At 43.7% G+C, this 22,351-nt stretch overlaps 1 protein-coding gene across 1 annotated transcript; it reads right to left on the bottom strand.

Moving 5' to 3' along the window:
* Positions 1–183: 183 nt before the first annotated feature.
* Positions 184–19,173, bottom strand: LOC120049028 (E3 ubiquitin-protein ligase TRIM39-like). Its single transcript, XM_038995286.1, has 10 exons — positions 18,930–19,173; positions 7,855–7,982; positions 7,236–7,582; positions 6,751–6,946; positions 5,363–5,458; positions 3,110–3,343; positions 2,250–2,397; positions 1,589–1,615; positions 898–1,165; positions 184–609 (listed from the first exon to the last, which is right to left on the bottom strand). Exons 1-10 carry the CDS (start codon positions 19,171–19,173, stop codon positions 339–341), a joined length of 1,959 nt encoding a protein of 652 aa, XP_038851214.1. The 3' UTR covers positions 184–338.
* Positions 19,174–22,351: the final 3,178 nt, after the last annotated feature.

Genomic DNA, 22,351 nt, shown 5'->3' with positions numbered 1-22,351 from the left:
TATATAGGCCATCATTTGGGTCTCAGAATTTTTCCTGTTAAGATCACACCGTGAGGAACAACTCAGGCCCTATTCAAGTGACTAAACTGTGACTGGTCAACCTCTGAGCAGAAGGGGGCACGTCATGTCATGGTTGTGTCGTAAATGCACTCCGACATAGTGCGCTACTTTTGACCGAAGCTCTATGGTCCCTGGTCAAAAGGTAGTGCATGGGCCTCTGTTCAAAGTTAGTGCACTCCCTACATAGTGTCAAAAGTAGTGCACTATAGATCGTGTCAAAATTAGTGTGCTCTAGGAATTGGGTGGCATTTGGCATGTAGCCCATGTCATGTCTCATCTCAGCTATGCTCCACTGCACTGATGATGAGGGGGGACGCGTTCTTTCCCTCTTGATTGAGACAGGGGCTGAAGATGGGGTACAAACTCTCATTAAAGGTATCCTCAAATGTGAAGAGGTGCGTGTGCTTCTTGACGTCGTAGAACGACACCTGGCCGCCTTCGTAGTCGAGGAAGATCCCGATCTTCTGGGGGTGAGAGGCCAGCTGCAGGGCCAGTCGGGTGGAAGCCAGAGCCTTGACCTCCCCACTTTTCAGCCACAGGCACCAGTACCTATGTGATGAAATGAGATGAGATTATTATTCTTGCTAAATATTACATCCATACAATTATGGGAGTTGATCACTATATATTTCGATTAAAATTAGTTAAGTACTTTGCCACACTGATAAGTCATGATCTCTCCTAAACTGTTTGAATTCCTTTGAATGTGAAACCCTGTATGTGTTTTGTGTATACATTTGTTGAGCGATGTGTAGATTTTGATTTTACTTTTGAATCCTTCAAAATGTATGGAATTTCAATTCAAAAAGTAAAAACATAATAAAAGGGCCCCAGTACCCTCCATCGGGGCTCAGCTTGATCTCTCCCTTCCGGCAGGCCGATGCTCGCACCACGCCCACAGTCCAGGCGGTCTTACGGCCCACATCGACCTCCCAGTAATGGCGTCCCGAGGAGAGGCACTCGCATGCGAGCACGAAGAGGGCGGGGTTGAAGCGGCGAGTGCCTTCTGACTGGTTGTGCTTTCGTTCCTCGTACATCACCTGGCGACCGTCCTCTGACAGGACCAGGTTCCTCTGGGCTGTGCCCGGGTCCAAGAACACCTCACCTGGAGGGGAGGACCAGAGAGAGAGAAGCGGGTTGAGAACACTGCCGGTTCTATTGAGAACAGCATTGATTCTAATGAGAACAGTGTGAGTCCTATTTAGAAGAGGGCCGGTTCTATTGTAACCAGTCTGAGTTCCATTTAAAGCAATGTAAAACACTCTAGAGTAAACAACATATCACTTTCTTTCCACTAATACTGTATAGGTTTGTATCCTTCCAAACTGTTGTGATGACCCAGTGCTGCCACCATGTGGTGCAGAGTAGACAGAGCAGAAAAACTGAGGATCAACAAAGCCTCTGCTAAGGTTAAACTAAAACACAAAGTTGTTTCAAAGAGGAGAATTTATATCCCAATAATCAAACTTGCAAGTCAAATTCCCACCACTCTTTAAAAAGAGAAAAAGGGAACTCTAACTGTACTCACTTGCATAGTTCTGCAGCTTCCTTAGCTCTGTAAAGGAGAGCGAGAGAGACACACACAGTCAGAGACAGAGAGAGGGAGAGAGAGAGAAAGAGGGAGAGAGCGACAGTCAGTCAGAGAGGGAGTCAGAGAGTCAAAGTCACAGCAGACACATGTTGGAATTGGAGGCAAACAGACAGTGCTAATCCCACCACCTGTGGGGGTATCAGTCTGACAGCCTGTTGTTGCCATCTCATTACTGACAGATGGCTGAACTTTGGCATCTACTATACTTCACTATGTATCCCATCTGATGACTCACTCTCTATATAGAGATGCCAGTCTAATGACCTAGATACCTAGATATCTCTGATTGAGTCGCACCTAGACATTGATCTAAGGTCAGTTTTGTGTTTTTCCTGCACTATAGTTGAGGTAAGGATTTGAGGAAGGGAAGCTGATCCTAGATCAGTGCTTATGGATACAGCTAACTTGTAGAGATGGGATTTGGACACATGAAGTGAGGTCATACAACAGGAAGCAAGTGACTATGCTTGTCTCTGGAATTACACCTTTTTAAAATTGCTCTGCTTTTTAATAGCGCCTTATACTGCAGGAAATGCACTACTGTACATGGCAAACAAGGTCAGATTTGCTCTATGTAATAATAGCAGATTTTGCCCACCTTTTCCATACAGGCTCTTGATTTCTTCCTGGAACTTGTCGACGAGAGCACTGACGGATGATTGGATGGTACCCAGGTACAGGTCAGTGTTCACACTCACTCCTGACCAATCAATGGGCTCTGGGAGGAGCGCTAGGGCGGACAGTCTCTGCAGGAGAGGACAAGGCGGGGTTTAAGCAGTGGTGGAAAAAGTACTAAATTGTCATACTTGAGTAAAAGTAAAGATACCTTAATAGAAAATTACTCAAGTAAAAGTGAAAGTCACCCAGTAAAATACTACTTGAGTAAAAGTCTAAAAGTATTTGGTTTTAAGTATACTTAAGTATCAAAAGTAAATTGAATTGCTAAAATGTACTTAAGTATCAAAAGTAAAAGTAAAATAATATATAATTTCAAGTTCCTTATATTAAGCAAACCAGATGGCACGATTTTTTAAATTTGTTATTGACGGATAGCCAGTGGCACACTCCAACACAGACATAATTTACAAACAAAGCATTTGTGTTCAGTGAGTCCGCCAGATCAGAGGCAGTAGGGGTGACCAGGGACGTTCTCTTGATAAGTGTGTGAATTGGACCATTTTCCTGTCAAACTGTAACGAGTACTTTTGGGTGTCAGGGAAAATGTATGGAGTAAGATGTACATTATTTTCTTGAGGAATGTAGTGAAGTAAAAGTTGCCAAAAATATAAATAGTAAAGTAAAGTACAGATACCCTAAAAAAACAACTTAAGTAGTACTAAACACAGTGTTTAAAGTATTTTTACTTAAGTACTTTACACCACTGGGTTTAAGAGAGAGTGTGGGTCTCTCTCTCTGTGTTTCTGTGTGTATGTATCTCCTCGTTGTGTCGTAGCCTACCTGGAGGAAGATGACTTTGTCCTGGTTCTGTGCCAGGGCTTCCAACTCTTCGTTCCTCTTCCTGAGATGACTCAGGTCGCTCTCCAGTCCTCGGGCCAGCTCCTGGGCATGCCTCTCAGCCTCGCGCTGCCTCGTAGCGATCAGCTCCACCAGCTCAGCCTGGCTCTGCTCCACTAGACACTGAAGCTCCGCGTACACCTGCCAGCTCTCCTCCAACTCCTTCTGAGCACTGCTCTGAAGACATAGTAGAGGTTATAGCTAGACATACTGAGAGGTTATAGTGGCATATTGTTGCATATTGTCGTGCAATTAAACTGAACGTCTTTACGTCAGATCAACATGTTAACAACTCGTCCAAAACACACTCATCCGATCCTCACACCTCAGTTTATGCACAACGTGCCTGATACATTCTTAACCCGAGATTAAGTGGCATACAGAGACACATCTCTAGCTCCTTCTGAGAACCGCTCTGAAGATACATAGAGACGGTAGGAGAAGTTATAGGGACAGAGACATACTGCAGAGACATACCACACCAGAGACATACAGCAACACCTGCCAGCTCTCCTCCAGTTCCTTCTGAGCACTGCTTAATAGTCAGAGATGGACTAGGTTATAAAGACACGCTGCACATAAAGTAGCATACTGCAGCATCAATAGTGGTGTACAGCTGGCAGCTCTCTCCCAACTCCCTCTGGGCACTGCTCTTTAAGATGGGGAGATATGGGAGAGAGGCGTTAGAGTTAAAACACGCAGCAGCCCGAGGTAGGTGTTTGAGTGATGTAAAATAACTCTAAAGCTGTCAAAGCTCTGTTTGGTACACATGCAGCACAACTGGCCTAACCGGTTCGACTGTCCTATAGCTAAATATCTACCTGCTTGAGTTGGAGGAGACAGTACGTGTTTTGTTACGTTTCCTTTCCAAGTCACACGGCACACGTTCATGTGATAAAATATGGAAAGAGTATAATATTACCTAGTTGGAGACATTTGAGGACAAGAGATTGAAAGATTATGAGAGCACAGGAAATCAAAACCTATGAAAAAACAAAACAAAGCAGATCATTACTCCCTTTCTCTAAGTCAGAAAGTCACCCACCAAGATATCCACTCCCTCTGTAACCTCATCCTCATTGTATTTTTAAATACGGGTCAAGCGGACCACAGTCGCACTGCACTCTATTTACAGTCAATATCTGACCAGGAGACTTGTCACCCAGTGTAGCTGTGAACCTAGGCTGGCTTGGTAAATAACCAGCACTGCTTATGAACTTGAGAGCAGTTACATTCCTACAGCCCTATCTCTCAAGCCGTTTACCTAAACAAGTGGCGGGGTGGCCGTTTTGTTGTGTTTGAATCCCGGATTTCTTCACACAGTAATTCTATCTGCTAACCTCTTTAATCTGCAAAGGGAGTTTCCAGGATGTTGTAGGTAAGGACTATAGGGTAAAAACGGAGTGAGGGGACACAGGGAAATGTTTGCACTTGCCACACCGGTTAGTCTGCCTAGGCTTAGGGGGTGGACCAGAGACATTACAAAACAACCAAATAATGATTTCTATGGAAGCCTAGAGTAGGGACAATGTGTTATATGGGGACACTGTGTTATATGGGGACACTGTGTTATAAGGGGGCACTGTATTGTATGGGACATTATGGGGGGATGCGACTATGTGGATTTATTTTATTTATACATTGTAAGTTTATTCATCCATATGTCCGATCAAGACCAATATTTATTTTACAGAAATAATAGAACCTAAAAAACAAAAAGCCAGGGTCAAGAGGTAGTATGACAATCAGCCATAGATTACTGTAAAACGGGTAGGCAACAGAGTGATGATTTTTTTTTATTTGAATGATTTTAGTTTTGGGTGAAAAGAAGACAAAAATCTGCAGGAATTCTGCATTTAAAAAAAAGTTGTGATCGTTTCTCAATGTAATCAAGGTATGAAATTATTGTATTTTCTAATTCAACTCTTTTTGTGCTTAGTTGTGGTAAAATTGCAGCGTGCAAATTATTATAATTGTGTTCCGGCCACCGACCCTCCGCTCTGACAAAAATCGGCCTGCGGCTGAATCTAGAGGCCTGTCCCTGTTTTACTATTGACTATTGTTGTTTTGCTATGTTTTGCCCTAATGAACACAACCCAGCTCACTCTCACTCAACCAAACAGCACAAAAGACAAAGTTGACGCTTTGATGACAAAGCTGATTTTGATGACATCAACATTTATACAATGGACTCACTTTGATGACCCGTATGGACTGTTTGATCTCCTCCAGCTTCTTGGTCCGCTCCTTGATCATGTATTTCAGCTCCGACCTCCTCTTGCCCAAATAATTCTGTGTGAGGGCAGGGTTCATATTCATTAAGCATCTCATGGTAGCTAATTTGCGGTCAGTTTTGTCTATTATATCATAAGATTGCATCGACCCTAGATCAGTACCCAGATCCAAGAGATACTGTTTAATACTCTACATTATACACATAAGGCAGGTTTACTGGACTTAATTTACCAATTTTTACCAAACAATTTTTCACATGTAAAGACACAAGCTGATATGGAGTAGTCTATGGGCTATAAACAGCTGTATAGTTAAGCAATAAGGCATGGGGGGAGGGTTGGTATATGGCCAATATACCATGGCCAAGGGCTGTTCGTATGCACGACGCAACACGGATTGCCTGGATACAGCCCTCAGCCGTGGTATATTGGCCATATAGCACAAACCCTGAGGTGCCTTATTGCTATTATAAACTGGTTACCAATGTAATTAGAGCAGTAAAAATGTATGTTTGTTACAAGGAGTGGAACAATGGAATCCAAGAGCAGACTCAGACGAGGAGACTGGGATGAAGTAACCAAGGTAGTTATTGAAACACAGGGGGAAGACGGAGTGCAGGCCAGGGGAAGCTCGGGTGGGTTGCAGGAAACCAGGCTGAGGCTGGAGCGAGAGGGGTTGGGACAGGGTAAGCAGGTCCGGAGGGGAATCCAAGGGAGTAGTAGAGTGGGTATTCCAGGACAGAGTAGCAGGATGATGAGACGTGGAACTGGAGACAGGGACCAGAGTCAGAGCGGGCTGACTCCAGCACACCTGTCTCCGCCCACACACACGCACACGCACCCACACACACACACACACACACACACACACACACACACACACACACACACACACACACACACACACACACACACACACCCACACACCCACACACCCACACACACACACACACACACACACACCCACACACACACACACACAGAGATGGGGAGAGGGAGAGAGTACTGGGGGAGTGGTGGCAGTTCAAGGAGATACAGGATAAGCAGAAGAGGGCGTTGCAGGAGCAGATGTGACAATGTTTTGTCATACCCGGGGTATAAAGTCTGATATACAATGGCTGTCAGCCAATCAGCATTCAGGGATAGAACCACCCAGTTCATATTGTAACTTTTACTTTGGGCATTACTCTATCAATGCACATTTGACCCACGATGGTCTCCAGAGCGCCACAAGACTGCGAGAGAAACAATCTCATCAGCTAAAATGTAAACCTGCTGAGCTAAGGCCTGCCTTTCTATCTGCCTACTGTCCCCCATCCACCCTACCACCCTGTTCTCCCCTGGACTCACCATCTTTTTCTTCCACTCGCGGTCAACAGAGACGATCTCGTGAGTCTTGTGGGTGGCCTCGGCGCAGGAGATACAGACACAGCCGTGGTCGTTGCGGCAGTAGACCTCCAGCAGGCGCTCATGCTTCTTACAGATCTTCTCCTCCAGATGATGCACAGGCTCCACGAGGCGGTGAAACGTCAGAGACTTCACCTTCCTGTGTTAACGTTCATTCCAGGTTAGGTGTGCCGGCGGAAACAAAGGAATGGTGTGCTTTTCTGGGCATAGTCATGTAGTCCTTGGTAATCGAAACAAGGAAAGGTGACTCCCGTAAATTACTGCTGCAACAAGATTTTTTTGAATCACCTTTCACCTTTTTTGGAATTCCAAGGACACAACAGGGGATGTTTATCTAAATCTCACAGTTAGATTGACAATGACATAAAACGTGAAAGAAATAAAGAGAAGAAGATAAAAGCAAATAAATTATTTGTGTTATTTCTCACTTATGATGTCGGAGATGTGCCTCACAGAATGACCCTGGACAGTTGAGACACGACTTCAGTGCCCTCATCTTCCTCCCGATGCACGCATCACACGGCACCTCGCCTGCCCGGGCAAACTCTCCACCCTCCGCCGCAGCTGCTGGTGACTCTCCATGAACCCTGTGACCCGCCACCGGACTCCCAGCCACCGCACCCCCCTTCGTGTTTGGTGAAACAGCCCCTACTTCGAGGCCCTGGAAGTGGGCAGCGATCTCGGCGAGGACCCGGTTGATGCTGAGCTCCGGCCTCCGGCTGTAGCTCTTCTTACACATGGGGCACAGGAACTTCTTGCTGTGGTCCCAGTAGCCCTTAGGAGGAGGAGCAGCAGAAGAAGAAGGTTATTGATTAATTTTCCTTATAGTCCATGAAAACACACACACACACCCACGAGGGGTTGGAATAACAGCGTCAGTTTCAGCCGCCCCTCATAGCCGGGTTCCTCTCTATTGCGCTAGTTTTTCCTAGCCACTGAACTTTTGCTTCTGCTTTGCCTACTCTTTGGGCTCTAGGCCCAGGTAACTGCAAAGTACTTTGTGATAACTGCTTATGTAACAAGGGCTTTATAAAGTACATGTGGTACCTGCAGACATGCCTTGCAGAAGCTGTGTCCGCAGGGGGTAGAGACGGGCTCCACGAAGACCTCCAGGCAGATAGAACACTGGAACGACTCCTCCGACAGGGTGCCCCCCCTGCCTGGGGAACTCACACCTGACGGGGGGGGAGAGAGAGAGAGAGAGAGAGAGAGAGAGAGAGAGAGAGAGATAGAGAGAGAGAGAGAGAGAGAGAGAGAGAGAGAGAGAGAGAGAGAGAGAGAGAGACAGCGTGTGTGGGTGAGTGAGTGTGTAAGCGAGGCAGAGAGAGAAAAAGAGAGGAAAGAGAGAGGAGAGAGGCGAGAGAGAGAGAGTGTTCATGGCTGGTTAACAAAAATGCCAGGAAATTCAAAAGAGCTCAACAGCTCTAACTTCATCCATGCACTACTTCCAATTTTAAACACAAATACAAACACCAACACAAGGCTCGCTCACTCCTATCAGGAAACGGGTTGTGAAAAAGATTGATCCGTATACTTCAGCTGTAAACCGTCCCTGGAATGTAGAAATGCAGGCTGTACCTCTACCATGCACCTGCTCTAGGTTTAAAGAACAACTAATCGTCCTGGATGGTACCACACAGTTTGACTGTGTCTCAAATTGCACCATATTGCCTATTTAGAGCACTCTGGTCAAAGGTAGTGAGTGCACTGTGCCCATATAAACTGATATGACACCAGCCATGTTTCAATAAATGCCTTTTCAACGTCAGATAACGATACTCTTTTAGCAAAACTTCAGCTCCTCAAATACAGGAAGTTTGAAATTTTTAAGTGAGAGCATATGGCAGAATCACAAATGTCAATTTCTACACAAGTATCATCAAATTCATGCAAAACAATTACCAAAAAAAAGACACTAATAATTCACATTGTGGGACCTTGATCATTGTGGGACCTTGATCACAAACACAATGTGGGACCTTGATCATTTCTCCTCCCACACCATTGAGTCAGACTTTTGTACGTTATGTTCCATACTACATCAATATTTCTTTAAACACACTGATGAAAACTATTCAACCATATACTGTGAAAAAACTCCTATGTCCAAAAAAGTTTACAATCATTACTGGTAACCAATTCGAGGATAACCTATGAGATTGCCATTATATAACAGGCCTATGAAAGGGATCAAAGGTCATTATATATAAAGGTATATAACTTACTCTGCATGCTGATGAAGTTTTCCTGATTTTCTTGTGTGAGTCCACACAGTGCCGTGTCTCTGTACAGTCCTCTGGGTGTTGGAGCCCCACACCACTGTATTGTATTATACAGGCCGTCTGTCTATGTAAATCCACAACAGGTTTTGGCCCTGTGAAAACGAACTCACTACAGTGCCCCACCCGCTCTCTCTCTCAACATCACATGCCCTGCAGTATCTCTCTTTCCCCCTCTTCTTTTGCTCTGAGTAATATGCACTCTGTGGGTGTGTCCAAACTTCACCTGGGCCTGTATTTACAAAGCAGAAGTGCTGATCTAGGATCAGGCCCCTTTGTCCACATAATCATATTCATTATGGTTAAAATGCAAAGCTGATCCTAGATCAGCAATCCTAATCAGATGCTTTATGACTACAGTACCTAGTAGAAAAGTTGTGCCTCCCTCATCTCCACCTTTTCTCACACCCTCCTCCCCCCAATAGCCAGAAATCACAATGGGCGTGTAGACATCTACTAATCACTTTCCCTCATAAATATCTACTCAATATTATTTGTAGATCAGTCTGTCACAATTTACCCAAGATACATCACGGTTTTGATGCTTTCGAACACAGCCAAGCACTACAGAAGCAAGTCTGATTAATCAGGCTGTAATACACAATGAATCGGTATATACAGCCTGAAACTAATGTCTGCAAAATCGTGTAAATATTCCTTACAAGCCAGAATATTTAATACAATTACATTTGAACTTACTCTACCAGTTCTCTGTGAGGTTTCTCCTTCAGCTGCTTGAAATTTGATACAAAATATCCACAGGAAAGTATTGCTTACCCAACTTTTTAGAGCCTGTAGATATATGGTTCAATAGGTATGTGGTTCAGTTCGGCACTGAGGTAAAATTAGTTTTATATTGGATATTTGGTTTTCTCTTGTAAATAGCTATTGAACCAAGCATGCCATGGCAAAGAAAATTGTGTATTCTGAATCAGGGGAGGATGAAGAACAATCCACCCTTTATTCAAACAAGGGACCTCTGGCTTTCTCATTCAATGTTTTTTTTAGAAGGAGGCGAAGAGAGATGAAAGAGGGCACGAGGAGTATGCAAATAAGATTCTCCCTTTTAATCTGTTCAGGATGCTCATTTAGAGAGAGCTTAGGCTGGTGTGACATTTTGACACTGTGTTTTGAAAAGTAGGGGCCAAAATTTCTGCTCAAATATTTTTTATTGAACACACACAAGAATGGTGTATAGGTACTTTGTAGAAAAGACTGCATGGTCAGAACTAGAAGCACAAGCATTTCGCTATACTCGCATTAAGATCTGCTAACCATGTGTATGTGACAAATAAAATTGTATTTTATTTGAAGTATGCAATTCGTATATACAGTAAACATACAAGAGCAGACAGATACAAAAAGACCCAGAGTTTGAGGTAAAAAATAAATAACACAAAATAAGATACAGTGCCTTCAGAAAGTATTCAGACGCCATGACTTTTTCCACATTTTGTTACGTTACAGCCCTATTCTAAAATGGATTAAATAACAAAAAAATGCTCATCAATCTACACACAATACCCCATAATGACGAAGCGAAACAGGTTTTTAAGATGTTGGTAAATGTATTAAAAATAAAAAACAGAAATACCTTATTTACATAAGTATTCAGACCCTTTGCTATATGATTCGAAATTGAGCTCAGGTGCATCCTGTTTTCATTGAACATCCTTGAGATGTTTCGAAAACTTGAATGAAGTCCACCTGTGGTAAATTCAATTGATTGGACATGATTTAGAAAGGCACACACCTGTCTATACAAGGCCCACAGTTGACAGCGCATGTCAGAGCAAAAACCAAGCCATGAGATCAACAAATTGTCCGTAGAGCTCCAAGACAGGATTGTGTCGAGGCAAAGATCTGGGGAAGGGTACCAAAACATATCTGCAGCATTGAAGGTCCCCAAGAACACAGTGGCCTCTATCGTTCTTAAATGGAAGGAGTTTGAAACCACCAAATCTCTTCCTAGAGCTGGCCGCCCAGCCAAACTGAGCAATCAGGGAAGAAGGGCTTTGGTCAGGGAGGTGACAAAAACCCGAACACTCTGACAGAGCTCTAGAGTTCCTTGGTGAAGATGGGAGAACCTTCCAGAAGGACAACCATCTTTGCAACACCACCAATCAGGCCTTTATGGTACAGTGGCCAGACAGAAGCCACTCCTCAGTTAAAGGCACATGATAGCCCACTTGGAGTTTGCCAAAAGGCACCTAAAGACTCTCATACCATGAGAAAGATGGCCTGAATGCCAAGCGTCACATCTGGAGGAAACTTGGCACCATCCTTACGGTGAAGCATGGTGGTGGCAGCATCATGCTTTTGGGATGTTTTTCAGTGGCAGGGACTGCGAGACTAGTCAGGAATGAGGCAAAGATGAACGGAGCAAAGTACAGAAAGATCCTTGATGAAACCCTCAGACTGAGACGAAAGTTCACCTTCCAACAGGACAACGACCCTAAGCACACAGCCAAGACAATGCAGGAGTGGCTTCGGGACAAGTCTCTGAATGCCTTGAGTGGCCCAGCCAGAGCCTGGACTTGAACCCGATCGAACATCTCTGGAGAGAAAATAGCTGTGCAGCAACGCTCCCCATCCAACCCGACAGAGCTTGAGAGGATCTTTAGTGAAGAATGGGAGAAACTCCCCAAATACAGGTGTGCCAAGCTTGTAGCGTCATACCCAAGAAGACCCGAGGCTGTAATCGCTGCAAAAAATGCTTCAACAAAGTACTGAGTAAAGGGTCTGAACACTTATATAAATGTGATATTTCAGTTTTTGTTTTTAATACATTTGCAAAAAAATTATAAAACCAAATTTTCTTTGTCATTATGGGGTATTGTGTGTAGATTGATGAGGAAAAATAACAATTGAAAACATTGTTGAATAAGGCTGTATCCTAACAGTATGTGGAAAAAGTCAAGGGGTCTGAGGCATTGTACATACATATATAAATACATCACATTCCTTTACAAATTATATATACATATATTCACATAAACACATACATACCCAGACCAACCAAGATCTTAAGGTCTGGCACGACCCCCCCCCCCCCCCCCCCCCCCCAAAAAAAATATATAATAATAATAATAAGTAAGAATTGAGAAATAAATAAATAGCAACGATGGGGGAATATAAGGACATCCATCCGAAAGTGTCAATGATCAAACCTGGCAAGCCAATCAAACAGGCATTGCTCTAAACATGGAAATCCAGCGACAGGTCAGTCGTCCAGCCAGAATGAAAGTGAAATGAAAGCTCCGATCGCCCTCCAGTGGCCGGACCAGCGTCCTACATGTCCGGGAACAACAATAACATGTCAATCGGCAGCCCTTACTAAAACAATTGAACAAGATTTCCCCCGCTATGACACATTATGGATTAGAGTCCATGAGGAGATCCTAGCACGCAATGAAAAGGCGCTCTAACCTGTACAGGGGACTGGTGTGTATTCCCGGATAAACTTCTCTGCGTCCAAAACCGAGGAGAGACAAATCTTCTCAGGAGTCTAATTCTGAGTCTGGCAGGGAAGAGAAAGGTTGGGGCGAAGATGGAGTTTGGTCATGACATCCCTGTAGCCGGCGTGCTGCTTTGCCACATCAGGCGCATAATCATCATAGACACGGAAGGGATGTCCTTTATGTAACAGGTTACCCCTCTGAGCTTCACACAGGATAAGATCCTTGGTCTTGAAACTGTGACAACAGATGATTACTGGGCAAGGACGTTGGCCCGGTCCAGGCACGGGGACAAGTGCGCGATGTGCACGGTCCAGCTGCGGATCCGAAGCAAAAACTTCCGATCCCATTGTATCCCTCAGTAGCTCGGCGAAGAAGTCGTGGGGCGAGAGCCGGCCTCCACCCCCTCTGCCAGACCAACAATGCGAAGGTTATGACGTCTGGACCGGCCTTCTAACTCAACCACTTCACGGAAAGCCTCTGCATACTTTCCTGCAAGGCCATGCATAGCTTCTCTAACTCATCGATCCTACCAGCGTTGAATTCAGAAGCCTTCTCTAGGTCCACAATACTCTGGCCCTGCGAAGCGACCGTTCGATTGGTGCTCTCGATTTTGGTGTCCAGTTCAGCAATAGCAGCCTTGAAATCCTCAGCTATAGCAATTCTAGCAATTCCTTCTAGAAATTGTTGCATGTTGCGTTGATATTTGTGTTCAGTGTACATTATACCAACACAATAATCTCCCGAGTAACACCAGTCCACATTGAGAATAGAATCACAAGGTTAATATTGAGGAATACTGAGAAATTCAGCTCATCACTGTACATGGCTTTCTTACACAGTAATAACATTATGCGATTTTATCACCTAACTCTGTTTTAGGGTTGAAAAGTTCTGGTATCTTTACAAAAATTACCTGGTTTTCCAGAAATCCTAGAACTAACAAAACATTTTTTAATCATTCTGTTACATGAACTGGAGCTATAACCAGAGGGAGGAGCTCTTTCTTATCATCATGACTTCGACAAGGGGCAAAGAAAGGAAGCACATTCTCCCTGAATGTACAACCGACGAACAAGTACATATGAGACTTGGTCTCGACGTTGTAAAATGAGACCTGACCGCAGTCGTAATTCACAAACACCCCCACTTTTGTAGGCAAGCCGCCACTAAGGGTGAGAGAAAAGGCATTGTTGGTACAGGCATGGATCTCTTTGCCTTTGATGAGACACAGAGACCACAGGACTTCGTTGGGGTTTGCCACAATGAACTCTTTCCTATTCACCGATTGCCGTGCGACTCCTAAGAACCAGTTGGATTTACCTTGCACCCCCACCTGAAACATATAATGTGCCTGTTATTGAACTGGTTTCCAATAACTTTCCCAAAACTCCCCGGGTTTCCAGAAATCCTGATGCCAGGAATCTTTCAACTGGGCTTTCTGAAAAGCCAGTGATGTTTTTGAAGTTAGTGGTTTTTGCAGCACTAGATGACATGCTATGTCTTCTGTGATGATGTGTTACAGAATATGTGACATTATGCTGTCTGCCTTTTTTAACTTTTCTATTGTGTGTGACGTGGAGCTTGTGATGCAAAACCAAATAATAAAGTAACATGTCATCTCTTCTCATCTCACCTCCAAATAGTGTTTTCCAGAGCTGAACTAGTCTTAATCAAAGACACAAACATCTTTGATGAATCTTTCTTGGTTTTGTTAACCATCTATTTCCTTGGTGATTTCAAGACTTCTTTCCCATCTAGAGAGACGATGAGCCAAGAACATGCATATGGAGTGATATTAGTGCCAACAGAAAATGAATTTGTATTCAGAAATTGAATTACTCTGAATGCATACATTGGATTAGTATTTAATACACAATACAGTGCATACACTCCGTTCAAAGGTTTGGGGTCACTTAGAAATGTCCTTGTTTTTGAGAGAAAAGCACTTTTTTTGTCCATTTAAAATAACATCAAATTGATCAGAAATACAGTGTACACATTGTTAATGTTGTAAATGACTATTGTAGCTGGAAACGGCAGATTTTTTTAATGGAATATCTATATAGGCGTACAGAGGCCCATTATCAGCAACCATCACTCCTGTGTTCCAATGGCACATTGTGTGAGCTAATCCAAGTTTATAATTTTAAAAGGCTAATTGATCATTAGAAAACCATTTTGCAATTATGTTAGCAAAGCTGAAAACTGTTGTCCTGATTAAAGAATCCATAAAACTGGCCTTCTTTAGACTGGTTGAGTATCTGGAGCATCAGCATTTCTGGGTTCGATTACAGGCTCAAAATGGCCAGAAACAAAGGACTCTCTTCTGAAACTCGTCAGTCTATTCTTGTTCTGAGAAATGAAGGCTATTCCATGCGAGAAATTGCCAAGAAACTGAAGATCTCATCCAACGCTGTGTACTACTCCCTTCACAGAACAGCGCAAACTGCTTCTAACCAGAATAGAAAGAGGAGGGGGAGGCCCTGGTGCATAACTGAGCAAGAGGACAAGTACATTAGATTGTCTAGTTTGAGAAACAGACGCCTCACAAGTCCTCAACTGGCAGCTTCATTAAATAGTACCCGCATTTGATTAATTGTTCAGCAGTCTATGGCTTGGGGGCAGAAGCTGTTAAGGAGCCTTTTGGTCCTAGACTTGGCGCTCCGGTACTGCTTGCCGTGCGGTAGAAGAGAAAACAATCTGTGACTTGGGTGACTGGAGGCTTTTCTCTGACACCGCCTTGTATATAGGTCCTGGATGGCAGGAATCCTGGCCCCAGTGATGTACTGGACCATACGTACTACCCTCTGTAGAGCCTTACGGTCAGATGCTGATCAGTTACCATACCAGGTGGTGATGCAACCGGTCAGGATGGTGCAGCTGTGTAACTTTTTAAGGATCTGGGGACCCATACCAAATCTTTTCAGTCTCCTGAGGGGGTAAAGGTGTTGTCGTGCCCTCTTCACGACTATCTTGGTGTGTTTGGACCATGATAGTTTTTGGTGATGTGGACACATAGGAACTTGAAAAACTCTCGACCCGCTCCACTACAGCCCCGTCGATGTTAATGGGGCCTGTTTCCTGTAGTCCACGATCAGCTCCTTTGTCTTGCTCACATTGAGGGAGAAGTTGTTGTCCTGGCACCACACTGCCAGGTTGATAATGGAATTTATATGTTTAAATTAATGATTAGAATATTCCACCCTGAAACCATACTGTATAATTGTATGAAATTGATTAGAATCATAAAATTATATTCTGATGATGTGTGTAGTTTTAGTCAGAATTAGGTTAAAACAATGTATCTGTATAGTGGAAAAACCCAGACTGTCTGAGCAAGGCGTAGCTCAGGATTTGAACTTGTATGGGGGGGAGGAGGCCGAAGAAAGACACCGAGAATAGTTAGACTGTGTTTGAACCCACCTGGCAGGAACTGAGAAAACTTAGGAGGACAGGGAGGATTTCTCTAGGTTTCTCTAATCTCGGGGGGAATGGAACTGTCGGCAGGGTAGGCATACACAGTGGTGAGAACCATGAAGAAGGATAAAACTCACATACTGTTTGTGTGTATGTATGTGCGTAGGATATCTACTGTTTGTGTGGAAGTATGTGCGCAGCTATAAAATGGATGTCTTTGTATAATGGACTTCAGAACGTTCTCTGAATAAACGGTACTATCTTTTTGCATAAGCTGAGTCTTTGACTAATGATTATTAAACCCGTGGTCTTACAGATCTTGGGGATTGGTCAGAGTTATTGATTGATTGTTATTATCATTGGAATTGAAAATTCTCGTGACACAGGTCTCTGACCTCCTCCCTATAGGTTGTCTCATCGTTGTCGATGATCAGGCCTACCATTGTTGTGTCATCAGCAAACTTAATGATGGTGTTGGAGTCGTGTTTTGCCACGCAGTCGTGGGTGAACAGGGAGTACAGGAGGGGACTAAGCACACACCCCTGAGAGGCCCCAGTGTTGAGGATCAGCGTAGCAGCGTAAGTTAAGGACCCTGTTTTTTATTTAACATTTATTTAACTAGCCAAGTCAGTTAAGAACAAATTCTTATTTACAACGACGGCCTAGGAACAGTGGGTTAACTGCCTTGTTCAGGGGCAGAACAACAGATGTTTAACTTGTCGGCTCAGGGATTTGTTCTAGCAACCTTTCGGTTACTGGTCCAACAATCTAACCATGAGCTTTGTGGGCACTATGGTGTTCAACGCTGAGGTGTAGTCAATGAACAGCATTCTCACATAGTAGGTGTTCCTTTTGTCCAGGTGGGAAAGGGCAGTGTGGAGTGCGATTGAGGTTGGGTCATCTGTGGATCTGTTGGGGTGGTATGAAAATTAGAGTGGGTTCTAGGGTATCTGGGAGGATGCTGTTGATGTGAGCCATGACCAGCCTTTCAAAGCACTTTATGGCTACTGACGTGAGTGTTCCGGAGCAGTAATTTTTTAGGCAGGTTACCTTCCTTGGGCACAGGGACTATGGTGGTCTGCTTGAAACATGTAGGTATTACAGACTCAGGGAGAGGTTGAAAATGTCAGTGAAGACACTTGCCAGTTGGTCCGTGCATGCTTTGAGTACACATCCTGGTAATCCATCAGGCCCCGCGGCTTTGCGAATGTTGACCTGTTTAAAGGTCTTGCTCACATCGGCTACCGGAAGCGTTATCACAAAGTCGCCCAGAACAGCTGGTGCTCTCATGCACGCTTCAGTGTTGCTTGCCTCGAAGCAAGCATAAAAGGCATTTAGCTTGTCTGGTAGACTCGCGGCTGGGTTTCCCTTTGTAGTCCGTAATAGATTTCAAGCCCTGATACATCCGACGAGTGTCAGAGCCGGTGTAGTAGAATTCAATCTTAATCCTGTATTGACACTTTGCTTGTTTGATGGTTCATCTGAGGGCATAGCAGGATTTCTTGTAAGCATCCGGAGTAGTGTCCCGCTCCTTGAAAGTGGCAGCTCTAGCCTTTAGCTCGATGCGGATGTTGCCTGTAATCCATGGCTTCTGGTTGGGATATGTACGTACGGTCACTGTGGGGATGACGTTGTCGATATACTTATATATGAAGCCGATGACTGAGATGGTGTAATCCTCAATGTCATTTGATGAATCCCGGAACATATTCCAGTCTGTGCTAGCAAAACAGTCCTGTAGTGTAGCATCCACATCATCTGATCATGTCCGCATTGAGCGAGTCACTGGTACTTCCTGCTTTAGTTTTTGCTTGTAAGCAGGAATCAGGAGGATAGAATTGTGGTCAGATTTGCCAAATGGGGGGGGGGGGGGGGGGGGGCTTTGTGTGCATCTCTGTGTGTGGAGTAAAGGTGGTCTAGAGTTTTCTTTCCTCTGGTTGCACATGCGACATGCTGTTAAAAATTAGATAAACTGATATAAGTTTGCCTGCATTAAAGTCCCCGGCCACTAGGAGTGCCACTTCTGGATGAGAATTTTCTTGTGTTTCTATGGCCTTATACAGCTGGTTGAATGCAGTCTTAGTGCCAGCATCGGTTTGTGGTGGTAAATAGACGGCTACGAATAATATAGATGAGAACTCTCTTGGTAGATAGTATAGTCTACAGCTTATCATGAGGTACTCTACCTCAGGCGAGCAATACCTCGAGACTTCTTTAATATTAGACATTGCGCACCAGCTGTTATTGACAAATAGACACACACCCCCGGCCCTCGTCTTACCAGACGTAGCTTCTCTGTCCTGCCGGTGCATGGAAAATCCCGCCTGCTCTATAATATCTGTGTCGTCATTCAGCCACGGCTCGGTGAAACATAAGATATTACAGTTTTTAATGTCCCGTTGGTAGTATAATCTTGATCATAGGTCATCCATTTTATTTTCCAATGATTGCACGTTGGCCAACAGAACGGATGGCAATGAGAGTTTACTCACTCACCTATGAATTCTCAGAAGGCAGCCCAGCCCAACCTTCTCTCTGTCCTGGATCATCTGCTGAACCTCTGTCTCAGTGTGCTTGACATGGACCTGAGGAAACAATCGTAAGAAATCGTAATCAATGGTTGCCGAAATCCGGTAACTTTCCCAAAACTCTTGGAAGATTCCTAGACTCAGGAGGGAATACGCAGGAAACCCAGGAACCCCCAAAATGGGATTTCTGGACAACCCCAAAGTAAAAAATTATTTAAAAAAGGAAATCAAACCAAATTATATCCTCAAATTCGCTTTCCTCAACTGCTTACAGTTTAAAAAAAAATTGAATTGTAGATTTTATAATAGTGCTGAAGGATCTTGTGGAAAACAACGTACCCTCTTTACTTCCGACACTTTTTCTACGGTTAAAATGAAATGTTTATTGTGGTCTGTCTCAGCACAGAGGTGACACAGAAACATCTGGTCGTTCTGACAGAACATGTCCAGTAGCCTCTCATGCTTCTTACAAATCCTGTTCTCCAGGTTCTTCACGGGGTCCACCAGCTTGTGTCTCTTCAGAGTCACCACTCTCTGATGAGGCTCCAGGTGAGTCTCACAGTAGGAGGTCAGACACACCAGGCAGGACTTCAGGGCCTTCTGCTTCGTCCCAGTGCAGACGTCACAGGCCACATTTCTAGGACCAGCGAACGTGGGGCGCTTCAGATCTTTAACACTCATAGACTTAAAATGATCAACTACTTCTTTGAATGATATGTTGAGCCGGAGGTCAGTTCTTTTGTAAAACTCCTCTTTACACGCGGGACACTGGGTTACATCACTGGAATCCCAGTAACTCCCAATACAATTCTTACAGAAGTTGTGTCCACATGGAGTAGTGACTGGGTTAGTGAACAACTCCAGACAGATGGAGCAATTGAACTGGCTGTCATTCATTCTACTTCAAGCCTTATCTGGAAATAAAATAGTGTGTTGGTTAGGGTTAGACCATGTGAATCTCTTGCAAGGAATCAAAACCTAGTGGGTCAGAGGTTTACAAACACTAAGTTGACTGTGCCTTTAAACAGCTTGGAAAATTCCAGAAAATAATGTCATGGCTTTAGAAGCTTCTGATAGGCTAATTGACATCATTTGAGTCAATTGGAGGTGTACCTGTGGATGTATTTCAAGGCCTACCTTCAAACTCAATGCCTCTTTCCTTGACATCATGGGAAAATCAAAAGATATCAGCCAAACCTCAGAAAATAAATTGTAGACCTCCACAAGTCTGGTTCATCCTTGGGAGCAATTTCCAAACGCCTGAAGGTACCACGTCCATCTGTACAAACAATAATACGCAAGTATAAACACCATGGGACCACGCAGCCGTCATACCGCTCAGGAATGAGACGCGTTCTGTCTCCTAGAGATGAACGTACTTTGGTGCGAAAAGTGCAAATCAATCCCAGAACAACAGCAAAGGACCTTGTGAAGATGCTGGAGGAAACAGGTACAAAAGTATCTATATTCACAGTAAAACGAGGCCTATATCGACATAACCTGAAAGGCCGCTCAGCAAGGAAGAAGCCACTGCTCCAACACCGCCATAAAAAAGCCAAACTACGGTTTGCAACTGCACATGGGGACAAAGGTTATACTTTTTGGAGAAATGTCCTCAGGTCTGATGAAACAAAATAGAACTGTTTGGCCATAATGACCATCGTTATGTTTGGAGGAAAAAGGTTGGAGGCTTGCAAGCCGAAGAACACCATCCCAACCGTGAAGCACGGGGGTGGCAGCATCATGTTGTGGGGGTGCTTTGCTGCAGGAGGGGCTGGTGCACTTCACAAAATAGATGGCATTGAAGGAACGAAAATTATTTGGATATATTGAAGCAACATCTCAAGACATCATTCAGGAAATCAATTCTTGGTCGCAAATGGGTCTTCCAAATGGACAATGACCTCAAGCATACTTCCAAAGTTGTGGCAAAATGGCTTAAGGACAACAAAGTCAATGTATTGGAGTGGCAATCACAAAGGTTGTATGTCTCTTCAGTATAGTTTTACCTCTGAACAGGGACAAAGCATTTAAAAGTTTTCAATCTGTGTCCTGTATGGCTAAACCAATGGTTGTTGAGCAGAGATGTGGATATGGGAATTACAATGAAAACTTCCACTGATTTATTGCTTCATGAAAGAGGGAGGAGCTTACCAGTCTTCAAAAATCCCCCCTAAACCAATCAAGGAAATGTATCAGATTGTGGTGTTTTCCCCCAGAAGAGGAAGAGAAGCGTTTCCTTGTGAGTGTTGTGCTGCATAGAGTTGAGTTTTAATTAATGGAATACTTTTGACATAGCTAAAGGAAAACGTTTGTCAAATGTGAACTCTGCCGCCCCGTCCTATGACGAAGTCACAAGGCTATTTTTACTCTCGTTCTCTCCCCACCACACACCAATGGAACTCTGACAATCTGTAAACTTAGTAGCGCACAAACATGCATCGTTTGTGCTACAAGTTTCATTGAAAAATAATAAGGACTACACGAACAGCTTCTTGGTAATACATTATATTTCATCCTTAATGGTGAAACTGACACGTCCATTTGCGATATTACAACAACAAAGTAGTTACTGCAAACAACAAGCAGTTTGTTTCCCTCAGACATCATTGCACATGCAACAGAACAGCAGCATTCGTACTGCAATTTGGACTCTCCCCAGCTCTGCTTGGTCAATAAAACAATAACAACAGCCGTGGGGCGGACAGTGGCGCTCATTCCTCTACTGCGGATTCCGTCTTTAAAGCCGGTTATTGTTAATGGTGAAATGATACGTCCATTTGCGATATTAAAACAACAAAGAAATTACTGTAGACAACATCATTGTACACGCAATAGAAGAGCACAATATGTACTGTACATTTTTTTTACCATGCTGCACAACTTCTCAGCTCGGCAACATTAACAGTAACAAGGGTGGTGGGGAGACCGTAGCGCTGTTTCTGCCCTCTGTGGATTCCATCTTTAAGTCAGTGAATGCAGTAATCATTATTGTGGTATTGAATGTGTAACTGTATTTGAATGTGTAACTGTATTTGAATGTGTAACTGTATTTGAATGTGTAACTGTATTTGAATGTGTAACTGTATTTGAATGTGTAACTGTATTTGAATGTGTAACTGTATTTGAATGTGTAACTGTGTCTATTTGCTTTTTGTCATGTATGTTTTGACCAGTATTTGTATAGCCTAAAATCAATCAATGGTTTAGCCGGTTTTGGGAGTGTCTGTTCAAGATATGCCGACCTCCATTCATTGTTGAGGGGAACGACTGCCCCCTCTCATTGAAGCCATGAAGTTCAAGGCCAACCGGGGTACTGCAGGCTGTTGTTTCCAGAAAGCAGGACCCCCCTCCCCATAGTCAATGAGAAAATGGCAATCTTCGTGGTCAGTATTCGTGTAAATATTTTTTCCCCCGGCGACTATCTTGGTAATATTTGCTCCTGTTACACCAGATGTACAGTCGGGTCCAAAACGATTGGCAACCTTGATAAAGATCAGCATAAAAATATTGTATGAAATAAATATTACAACTACAGTATAGTATAGTAGTTTGAGCATATAGTATATGCTCAAAAACATTGGGAAATTACATTATTTTATATGAAGAAAATTGAAGAAAAAATCTCAAGGAAAGGGGTCCAAATGATTGTTTTCAATACCTTTCAATACCTTAGGGACAGATAGAAGTGTACCGGGGGAGGGTGGTACAAAATAGGGGAGGGTTGTCAAACGTTTTACTTTGCTTTGGAAGGTTGTAGTTTTTTGGGGGCACAGGGGAGGGTAGTGTGTTTTTCCTGGTTTACATTAGCTCTTTTGCAGGTTTTACTATATAATTTCTTGCATCCTAGCCAAATTTC

The sequence above is a fragment of the Salvelinus namaycush genome, chromosome 6 (genome assembly GCF_016432855.1).
Source record: "Salvelinus namaycush isolate Seneca chromosome 6, SaNama_1.0, whole genome shotgun sequence".
Lineage (NCBI taxonomy): Eukaryota > Metazoa > Chordata > Actinopteri > Salmoniformes > Salmonidae > Salvelinus > Salvelinus namaycush.
Note: the sequence above shows the minus strand (reverse complement) of the source record. Positions and strands in the feature narration are given on the sequence as shown.